General features: G+C 51.0%; 1 protein-coding gene across 3 annotated transcripts in view; it reads right to left on the reverse strand.

The window, feature by feature from the left end:
- Window positions 1-737: 737 nt before the first annotated feature.
- Window positions 738-11533, reverse strand: part of xpc (xeroderma pigmentosum, complementation group C) — a 43246-nt gene continuing 32450 nt past the window's right edge. For all 3 annotated transcript variants that reach the window (XM_067998362.1, XM_067998363.1, XM_067998364.1), the window contains 7 exons: window positions 10329-10489; window positions 9033-9114; window positions 6922-7056; window positions 5426-5595; window positions 4276-4369; window positions 3392-3481; window positions 738-1871 (listed from right to left, as the gene is read on the reverse strand). In XM_067998362.1, coding sequence (XP_067854463.1) covers window positions 1641-1871; window positions 3392-3481; window positions 4276-4369; window positions 5426-5595; window positions 6922-7056; window positions 9033-9114; window positions 10329-10489 — 963 coding nt within the window. In that variant the 3' untranslated portion in view covers window positions 738-1640. The remainder of the gene's footprint in view (window positions 1872-3391; window positions 3482-4275; window positions 4370-5425; window positions 5596-6921; window positions 7057-9032; window positions 9115-10328; window positions 10490-11533) is intronic.

The raw sequence follows: 11533 nt of genomic DNA on the forward strand, positions 1-11533 counted from the left end.
TCACTGTTGTAATGTAGGAAACGCGGCAGCCAATTTGCGCACAGCAAGATCCCACGAAGAGCCATGAGATAAATGGGAATCCAACACCGGAACTGTTTCCCTACCTGCTCTCTCTCTACAGATGCTGACCAGCCGACCTGCTGTTTTTTATTTGATACAAGGGCCGGAACGGGTTTTAATACAAATCAACACGCTTTATTTCAGCAAAGTAGAATAAAACCATAGTAGAGGATATACACACATCCCACACTGGATCGGTATTACCTGAAGAGGCAACAGAGCTTACAATGTCTTTACAGGCGGACGATTTGTTTTAAACTGATGAATACAGTCTTGGAAGAACAATTTAACTTCCAGTGTGAGAAATAAATCTTTTAGTGATTGGTCTCGGGTTCCATTCCTGGTCTGTGTCTAGTTAAATCTATTCTCAGTCCTGGGCACTGGGGGAGAACAGAGCGGGGGGGAGAACAGAGCGGGGGGGGGGGGGGGGGGAGAACAGGGGGGGGGGGGGGGGAGAACAGAGCGGGGGGGGGGGGGGGGAGAACAGAGCGGGGGGGGGGGGGAGAACAGAGCGGGGGGGGGGGGGGAGAACAGAGCGGGGGGGGGGGAGAACAGAGCAGGGGGGGGGAGAAGGAGAACAGAGCAGGGGGGGGGGGGGGGGGAGAACAGAGCAGGGGGGGGGAGAAGGAGAACAGAGCGGGGGGGGGGGGGGGGGGAGGAGAACAGAGCGGGGGGGGGGGGGGGGGGGAAAATAATTTCTGGCTTGGTTCCAGCTACTGATAATCGATGGGGTGACTGCTTTTGGAGAGCAGCTGGATATGGACTTCAGGCGAGATCGAAGGGGTGGGGTTTCAGTGGCGATGCCTCCCACGGTAGAATAGCCAGGCAGCGCACACACACACACACACACACACACATCTAAACTTCAAGAATCGAGACTGTCTGTCATCCTGAGGTAGCAAGGAGGGGTCCATGCTCATCGACTAGGGGGAGGGGGGCGTAGCTGCCAAGTCTGACCCCCCCCCCCCCCTCTATAGTCTGACCATTCCAAACCCAGCCTGGGCATTTTAATAAAACTTTTTTTACAAATTAGTTCCGAGCCATAGCTTGCTGTTTTCCATGGAAATTCTGGAATCGCAAGCAATAAGAATGGGAATTTGCCATTATCCAATCGCGGGTTAGTGGCTCCGCTCAGGGTTACGGGACTCCCCAGTGCTCCAGTTACCCCGGGGGTTAGTTTTTTTTTCCCCTCGCCTCTTCCCCCTTCCCAAGGGGTGAGATCCACCGGCTTGTGAACTGCGGAAACCCTTCGGTGAGGGACACTGAGGGTCCGAGCGACAGGCTTCAAACCCCCTCCCGCTGTCTCCAGGACCCCAGCAACAAGAAAAACGTAACAAGAAAAAGAAAGAAGAGGGTCATTGGCCTAACTAATGCCAACTACGCAACTACGACTGAATAACTAACCACAGATATCTCGTTGACCGTACGTCCTTAAGGCAGTTGTGCATTCTGTGATAACGCCACACTATGGGATGTCCCAGCACTCTCCATGGCAACCTGAATGGTTACCTCGCTCCATGCTACCAAGCTCTGCACGAAATGCTAGACCCTCAAAGCGTGCTACGGACAGCCGCTCAACATCATAGCTTCTCGAACGGGAACATGTGCTTCTCCTCCCCTTTCATCTGTCTCCTGCTCTTCTTCGTCTTCATCTCCTTCCCCTTCTCCTCGGCTGTCTGCCTGTTCAAAGGCCAGGAGGAGGCCACGTCGGTGACCGGAGCGGGGCGGTCACTGGGGCGGTCACTGGGGCCTCCCTCGTCGGACGAGCAGCCCCTTCCCACCTCCCGACTGGAGCTCACGGCGGGGTCGTCCTGAAAGAGAAAAGTAAAAGCCAAGCTCAGTCTCCGAACCTCCTCGTCGGTCTCGAGCTACAGCTCCCCATGACGGTTTTGAGAGTTCGATCGATCGCCTGATTGAGGCAGTCAGTGCGTTCCAGCCAGTAACTGCACTGTCCAGTGTGAAACTCAGCTCTGGAAGAGGAGATGGCCTGAGTTTATAGGACACCGCCAACGTAGGGAAGCATCACCGAGGCCTAATCCAAAAATTGGACAGCGAGCCAAAGAAGGAGACTAGCTGGGGTGACGAGAAGCTCGGTCAAAGTGGTAAGTTTTAAGGAAGGTCTCAAAGGAGGAGAGGGAGGTGGCGAGGTTTAAGGAGAGAATTTCAGAGGATGGGGCCTAGGCCAGTGTGGGCCAATAGAAATCGCTGACTAGCCCCAGGTGAGGCGAAATCGTTTTAACCACATGCAATAATTTTAGTAGAAAACGCCTCGCACACAAAACAGGTAAACGTACTTCACAACTGGATATTTACTGAACAAACATCTGCCACCGTTCAGCAACCAAGGGAGTAAAGCAGCCAAAAAGATCAAAAAACACTCCCACACTCTGCTTTTCATCTCACCGTTTTACCAACAAACGCACAAAAAGGTTAAAGTTCACACGCCGTGTGGACAGAGTAATGAGATCACATGACCAACGATGGGGTCTGTGACTCACTTTTTATTTACTGATCAGCCACACGTGGCTTGTGGTTAATGTATTGGACATCACGGAATTAACAGAAGGATTGTTTAATTTTGTAGGCTTGCATCTTCCCCAAGAACCTAGGTGTCCATTACCCATTTTTTATTTACTATTCCTAAATGTAATTAGCCACATCTGGATTCCCAATTTGCCACATGTGGCAAGCGGCTAACGTACTGGACAACACTGCTCCAGGCAGCTAAAGAGGGTGGAATGTTGTGGGGCTGAAGAAGGTTAGAGATTTTGGGGGGGGGGGGCAGGTCAATAAGGGATTTAAACACAAGGATGTGAATTTTAAAAATCGAGGTGTTCCCAGACCGGGAGCCAATGTAGGTCAGCGAGCACAGGGGGCGATAGGTGAACGGGACTTGGTGCGAGTTAGGATACGGGCAGCAAAGTTTTGGATGAACTGAAGTTTACAGAGGTTGGAAGATGGGAGACCGGTCAGGAGGGCATTGGAATAGTCGAGTCTGGAGGTAACAAAGGCAACGGATGAGGGTTTCAGCAGATGGGCTGAGGCGGGGGCGGAGACGGGCGATGTTATGGAGGTGGAAGTAGGCGGACCTATGGTTCCCAAAGCTCTCCCCCACTGGGGGTTTTCCTCGCCTCGTGTCTGGGTCTGTTGCGGACTCATTGATGGAGATTGATTGTTAAGATGGGATAATGGAGTTTTTGACCAACTACCAGGATGGTAGATGGCGAACGAGACGGACCGCGGTCTTTTCTCATCTGGCAATTCCTATGAGTAAACTTGGGTGCGAGGAGTGGGGGAAATGAATAAAAAGGCGACTGCTTGAAGCGATTACCTTGCTACTGAATCGCGCCTTCAGTCTTTCCCTGATGAACAAACCTTTCACCAACAGCTTCCAGTTTCCTACTGCGCGTTTCTCCCGCTTCTACACAGCAAACACAATGAGCAGAAATCAGCAAAACAGACAAAAACAATCTAAAAAGGTTATAGCTATTTATTCTGGAATGTCTTTTCTTTTTAACAAGGTGAGGGATGTTAATGCTGGGGTCAAATACTCACATTTCAGAGACCCAGATTAGCATAAAGCAAATCAAAATCAGGTACAGCACGGGTTAGATACAGAGTAAAGCTCCCTCTACACTGTCCCATCAAACACTCCCAGGGCAGGTACAGCACTGGTTAGATACAGAGTAAAGCTCCCTCTACACTGTCCCATCAAACACTCCCAGGGCAGGTACAGCACTGGTTAGATACAGAGTAAAGCTCCCTCTACACTGTCCCATCAAACACTCCCAGGGCAGGTACAGCACTGGTTAGATACAGAGTAAAGCTCCCTCTACACTGTCCCATCAAACACTCCCAGGGCAGGTACAGCACTGGTTAGATACAGAGTAAAGCTCCTTTCATGTGTCTCAGCTCCAAACTCAGAGCAGCACCCTCTACTGCACTAGTATATATTCCTGTTTCCCACAGGGCCGTCCTGCAGTCTCTCGGATTGTGTGAGAGCAGGTCGGCGATTTGGTGCCAGTTTTGTGCTGTAAGGCTGTGCCCATTGGGAATTGGGCTGAGATCGCTCAACTCATGTAACGTCGAACCCTTACAGTCAGCGGGGAAGAGCTGCCTCCCACCAGCCAGGGCAGATCTGATCGCAATTCCCAGCCTTTAACCCAGAATTACCTTCCCTCCTTCCTCCATGTTTCCAGGTCAGGAAAGTCTCACCTCTTGTTCTTTTCTCTCCAATTCTGCTTCCTCTTCCTCGCAGGCCGCCAGCAAGATCTCCACGTGCTCATCACACACAATGTGCCCGTCGGTTCTGGGGGGAGGGGCGGGGGGGGAGCAAAGGAGACAATTTAGAGAAGATTCCCATTCCCTGGTCATCTCCCTTTCAAAATCTGGGAACAGTTACAACAATAACCTGCATTTATATAGCATCTTTAACGTAGTAAAACATCCCAAGGTGCTTCTCAGGAGTGATTATCAAACAAAACTTGACACCGAGCCACATAAGGAGATATTAGGACAGGTGACCAAAAGCTTGGTCATAGAGGTGGGTCTTAAAGGAGGAGAGAGAGGCGGAGAGGTTTAGGGGGGGAATTCCAGAGCTTAGAGCCTAGGCAGCTGAAGGCACGGCCGCCAATGGTGGAGCGATGGAAATCAGGGATGCGCAAGAGGCCAGAATTGGAGGAGCGCAGAGATCTCGGAGGGTTGTAGGGCTGGAGGAGGTTACAGTGATAGGGAGGGGGGCGAGGGCCACGGACAGATTTGAAAACAAGGATGAGAATTTTAAAAATCGAGGCATTGCCGGACTGGGAGCCGATGTAGGTCAGCGAGCACAGGGGGTGATGGGTGAACGGGACTTGGTGCGAGTTAGGATACGGGCATTGGATGACTTTGGAAAGGAAAGTTACATAGAATTTACCGCACAGAAACACCCATTTAGCCGAAGAGGTTTATTCCGGTTTTATGCTCCACACGAGCCTCCTCCCTCCCGACTTCATCTCACCCTATCAGCATATCCTTCGATTCCTTTCTCCCTCATGTGTTTATCCAGCTTCCCCTTCAATGTATCTACACTATTCACCTCAACTACTCCTTGTGGTAGTGAGTTCCACATTCTCACCACTCTTTACCCAAAGAAGTTTCTCATGAATTCCGTGTTGGATTTATTAGCGACTGTCTTGTATTTATGACCCCAGTAGCGAGGAAGCTCTCCAGCCTCCAGTGCATGTTGGTAAACAGCGGATGAGGTTCCTCGCTCCTGGTACATACTTGGAAGATTCAGACCATTTCCCTCAGTTTTATCACCATAGAAGGTTTATAGTAAGTTTGCCGATGTTACTCTGCCAGTTAATCACAATGTACAACGTACACTGGGTGCGAACGTCCAGAGTGGAATTCGAATCCTGTCACCGCCCGCACACAGTCGATGCCCAGTTTCCGGGCGACTCGGTTGATGTTAGGGACCCTCAGGTGCTTGCAGCCTACAGGAAGCATAGAGGGTTGGAAGAGGTAGATGTTCCCAAATTCATTACGGGGGATCTTAAAGACGAAAGGAATGATGAGAGTCAGAATCTGCATTTAATCACAGTCCTTTTATCTTCTCCCCCCTCACCCCCTCCTCTCCGCCTCTTCCCGAGATTCCACAGGTGTCATTTAAGACCCCCCCCCCCTCCCTGACCCACTGCCCGACAGCTTGCCCAAGTGACCGTTATTCAGGTATGAATCTAGACAGTGAGTGCGGCCAAACTATTTGACATGGAGGGCATCACAGCTGAGCCCGATCCTCACTCGACATTCTCTCAGATACGCACACACACAGACAGAGACAGGCGGGCAGACACGGCCCACCCCGGACACACATACACACACACACCCGGACACACACTCTCGCCCGGACGGACATACACACACCTGGACACACACACATACACACACACACCCGGACACACACGCCCGGACGGACATACACACACCCGGACACACACACACGCCCGGACGGACATACACACACCCGGACACGGACACACGCCCGGACGGACATACACACACCCGGACACACACACACGCCCGGACGGACATACACACACCTGGACACACACGCACGCCCGGACGGACATACACACACCCGGACACACACGCACGCCCGGACGGACATACACACACCTGGACACACACACACACACACCCAGACACTCGTTCCAGCAGGAGTTGCTGGGTATGACAAGTAGCAGGAAACCTGGCTGGTTGACCTCTTCCTTAACCCAGGGTGCGGAGGTGAATTGTACAACCACCTCAGATCAGCTAACTCAGCCGGGACCAGGGACCGACCCTGGTCTGTGTGGCTCAGTATCTTGCTTTGTTGCATTCATACATTGGGCCAGGAGACCCACGATCCCATTATCCAAGCACCAATCCTCTCTGGGTTTAGCCCACATTCAATGCACTAAAGCAGCTACACTAGGCTGGCTGGTGTCAGCCGTGGCTCTGTGGGTCGCACACTCCCGCCTCTGAGTCAGAAGGTCGTGGGTTCAAACCCCACTCCACAGCACAAAATCTAGGCCGACACTCCCAGTGCCAGTGCTGAGGGAGTGCTGCACTGTTGGAGGTGCCGTCTTTCAGATGAGATGTTAAACCGAGGCCCCGTTTGGGGTTAATTTTAACTGAACCCTCCCGGCAGGAAGGGGTCGGATGTCCATTTTACACCCCTCCCGATTTTTTACACCCCATGGAAAGGTCGGGCGGGTTGGGGGAGGTGAAGATAAGCAGCGCGGGGGTGGGGAGCAGGTTGATGGTAAGGAAAAAAAATGACCAGGGATTCAAGCCCCCCCCACCCCCCCCGCTTCAGAATACCCAGGAGAGCCGCACCTTCCCACCGATCGCGGCTGGAGGCTGATACGGCTCGGTTTGCCAGTGTCCAAACAGCCCAAGGTCGCCCTTGTCGCGATTTTCCAAATCGGCCAATCGAGCTCTCCGTGCTTGGTTCGATTGGCTTTTCACCATCTGGTAAAGGGAGAAAGGAGAGAAAATACATCAAATCGTCAGCAGGCGTGTGTCAACAACACCCATTTATACAGCGCCTTTAGCAAAGTAAAACGTCCCAAGGCACTTTGCAGGAGCGGTCATCTGACAAGAAACTGACTCCGAGCCACATAAGCACACGTTAGGACAGCTGACCAAAAGCTCGGTCCAAAAGGTCGGTTTTAAGGAGCATCTTAAAAGGAGGAGAGAGAGGCGGAGAGGTTTAGGGAGGGAATTCTAAAGCTTGGGGCCCAGGCAGCTGAAGGCACGGCCGCCAATGGTGGAGCGATTAAAATCGGGGATGCGCAAGAGGCCAGAATTGGAGGAGCGCAGAGATCTCGGAGGGTTATAGGGCTGGAGGAGGTTACAGAGATAGGGAGGCGGGGGGGGGGGGGGGGGGGGGGGAGTGCGAGGCTATGGAAAACTTTACGGAGCAAGCTGCTCAGGTACGATAGTGTAAGGGTTAATCTAGAGAGCTCAGGTGTGGGCTACCAGTGCTAAGGCTTAGAGACCGAAATGTGCACAGGATACTACTGGACTTTAAAACAGGAGGATCATTGGTAAGCATCCCACTGCTTGCGTACATGATAGATATTATTGATACACACGCACACACTTTAATGTAGCAAAAGGTCCCCAAGAGTTAGGGGAAGTGATTGAAAGTTTGAACCATGGAAAGACGCCAAGAATCTACAAGTATAGATTTTGTCCTTACTGATTTGGGTTCTGTCTAGAGCAGCACTAGTGCAAACAGCTGGTGATTACAGGTCAGACACTGGGCGTGGGAGCCATTTAATGGGTAGGGTAGTGTAGTGGTTACGTTACCGGGCTAGCAATCCAGAGGCATGTGCTGGCCTGCGATGCTGCCCACAGTTGAATATCCTGCCAACACTGATTATCTGGGCTCACGCACGAAGAAGGGCCGCTTGGGGAGAGGTGCCAGATGCTGGACAAGCCCCCCACCCCTCACCCCAGACCCTCACCCCCCGCCTCCCCACCTTGTCATGTACTCCGACGCCTTCAGGAATAAAAGCTGAAAGGAAATCAGAAGCAAGCCATCAGACCGAGCTGAAGGAATGAAGGAAGATTCTTTCCCATGAGACCAACGAATCAAACAGTACCGGGCGGGGGGTGGGGGGTCAGTGGGACTTTTCGTTTCCATTTTTACAACAAGCACATCTGCAGCTCAAGGCAGTCGCAGTCTCTCTTAATAAAATGGTTCTTAAGCCATTAAGGTGGAGAAAAAGCTTACAGTCAGCTGGGTAATTCTTCTTCCTGCTCCAACCATCCATCACTCTTTCTCATTCTCTTTTCTGAAAACTGCTCTGATCAGCGCTCCTTGGTACTTCCCCTCTTGTGTCTCCTAAGCTCCCAGTCCCCTGTCTTACACACTCTTACTCCCCCCTGCAGTCCCACTGCTGGAATTGAGACTCAAGATACCGACTCCTATTCTATAAGTTTTTCATAAAAAGCCAAGTGTCGGCCCTGGCCCAGCGGGCAGCACTCCCTCTCGTCTCTGAGTCAGAAAGTCGTGGGTTCTAAGCCCCACTCCAGAGACTTGAGCACAAAATCCAGGCCGACACGCCCAGTGCCAGTACTGAGGGAGTGCTGCACTGTCAGAGGTGCCGTCTTTCGGATGAGACATTAAACCAAGGCCCCGTCTGACCTCTCAGATGGACGTAAAAGGTCACATTGCTGTTTGTGGGATCTTGCTGTGCGCAAATTGGCTGCCACGATTCCCTACTTACAACATTGACTACACTTCAAAAAGTACTTCATTGGCTGTAAAACGCTTTGGGACGTCCAGAGGTTGTTAAAGGCTCTCTATAAATGCGAGTTCTTTCTTTCTTCTAGCTGGTGTCCACCATTAAAGGCTATCACCCAGTTTCTCAATAAAAAAACTAACCTGAACTCGACATGTAACTCAACAGCAGAAAGTTTCTCGTGATCTACAGTACCTTGCAGGGCAGCTCTCCATCCCTCACCACACGGGCTTCCTTCAGCCAGATGTCCTTGGAATGAAGTGGGTGCACGCAGTCTCTGAAACATTAAGCAGCACATTGAACATAAGAGCATAAGAAATAGGAGCAGGAGCAGGCCATTCGGCCCCTCGAGCCTGCTCCGCCATTCAATCAGATCGTGGCTGATCTTCGACCTCAACTCCACTTTCCTGCCCGATCCCCATATCCCTAGAGTCCAAAAATCTATCCATCTCAGCCTTGAATATATTCAATGACTCAGTATCCACAGCCCTCTGGGGTCGAGAATTCCAAAGATTCACAACCCTCTGAGTGAAGAAATTCCTCCTCATCTCAGTCTTAAATGGCCGACCCCTTATCCTGAGACTATGCCCCGTAGTTCTAGACTCTCCAGCCAGGGGAAACAACCTCTCAGCATCTACCCTGTCAAGCCCTCTCATAATCTTACATGTTTCAATGAGATCACCTCTCATTCTTCTAAACTCCAGAGAGTACAGGCCCATTCTACTCCATCTCTCCTAATAGGACAACCCTTGGGTGAGAGCACGAGAAGACAAACCACTGTGCGTGCGCGCCTGTGTGTCTGCGTCCGTAGCGTGCGTCTGTCTGCGTGAGGATTGTGTTTGTGTGCGCAGTGTTACTGACTGCTCAACTTATCATCCGAGATGTCAAATCAATCGGCTCATTATGAAGCTCGGGAGGGCTTGGCCTGACAGATTCACTGCCCAGTGTGGGGCGGAGGCCTGACAGACCCAATAGGTCCTAGGTTAAACTCCTGCTCTCAGTCAGCTGCACCATGAATGGTCTCTGCGCAACTGGGTCAGGGAGGGAAGGAAAACGATAAATCAGCCATTGGTTCTTGATCTATATCCGATGACCTCAGCTTGAAAAAGAGAGGAGAGAGAAGGAGAAGGAGAGAGCATGTAGGTGTTGGTAAGAGGATAGGATCGAGCTCAGTTGTGATACCCTCCATTGGAACAGGAGGAGGCCATTCAGCCCCTCGAGCCTGTTCCACCATGCAACGGCTAATCTGTACCTCAACCCTATTTACCCGTTTCATATCCATCGATATCCTTACCTAATAAAAATCTATCTAAATCTGTCTTGAAAATTTCAATGCGTAGAATCGTACAGCACAGAAGGAGGCCGTTCGGCCCATCATGTGTGTGCCGGCTCTTTGAATGAATTGAGCCAGCATCCACTGCCTTTTGGGGGAAGAAAATGCCAGATTTTTGAGAGGCCCTTGTGAAGAGCTAGGTCGGAAAGTGTCCTCACCTGGAATACACGGCCTCCGTTTTGCAGTAGCCCAGGATTGACGCTGTTGAGGGATACAGAGCCTCGTATTTCAACAGATGCCTTTTCAGCACATAAAGCGGGTGGCTTTTATACTCGGCCACAGTTGTGGGTAATGGCCGATCGAGCAACTTGGTCTGAAGCTGGGAAATAAAACAAAAGAAAAACTAAATTACACAGAATTTACAGCACAGAAACAGGCCATTCGGCCCAACAGGTCTATCCCGGTGTTTATGCTCCACACAAGCCTCCTCCCTCCCTACTTCATCTCACCCTATCAGCGTATCCTTCTATTCCTTTCTCCCTCATGTGTTTATCCAGCTTCCCCTTAAATGTATCTACACTATTCACCTCAACTACTCCTTGTGGTAGTGAGTTCCACATTCTCACCACTCTCTGGGGAAAGAAGTTTCTCCTGAATTCCCTATTGGATTTATTAGTGACTATCTTATATTTGGGTTACGGGGAGCGGGCAGGAAATTGGACATGAATTTAGATTTGAGGTTAGGATCAGATCAGCCATGATCTTATTGAATGGCGGAGCAGGCTCGAGGGGCCGATTGGCCTACTCCTGCTCCTATTTCTTATTTATGGCCTCTAGTTCTGGTCTCCCCCACAAGTGGAAACATCTCGACATCTACCCTATCAAACCCCTTCATAATTTTAAAGACCTCTATCAGGTCACCCCTCAGTCTTCTCTTTTCTAGAGAAAAGAGCCCCAGCCTTCTCACCTCTACTGAAAGTTACAACCTCTCAGTTAACCACCAACTCCATCTCGTGATGAGGTATTTGCACCACAGACTGTCTCAAACCATCTACCCACCACTTCAAATATATTCTTCCAGCTGCGATTTTAAGGTAACTTCTTTTTGCAGCCTCGGTGGGGAGGTTGCTGGTACTGGACTAGTCGCTGCTCCTCTGAACTCTCCTCTCTTGTCGGTCTTACACACTCCTCCCCCTCTTCCGCACTGTGCTGAGATTAAGACTCTTCGCACCGTCTCCTACTCTCACTCACTCTTTCCTAGAGCCTCAAGGCTGGAATTCCTCCCCTCCCCTCCCTCAGTCTCTCCTTCCTCGTACAATCTGCAGACTTTTAAAACCCCAGCTTGGTGTTATAACATGCCTTGATTTTGCCTCATCTTCTCGCCTACTCTTACCAGCTCGAGTGTTTTTGCATTTTGAGCCTT

Source organism: Heptranchias perlo, chromosome 17, assembly GCF_035084215.1.
Source record: "Heptranchias perlo isolate sHepPer1 chromosome 17, sHepPer1.hap1, whole genome shotgun sequence".
Taxonomy (NCBI): Eukaryota; Metazoa; Chordata; class Chondrichthyes; order Hexanchiformes; family Hexanchidae; genus Heptranchias; species Heptranchias perlo.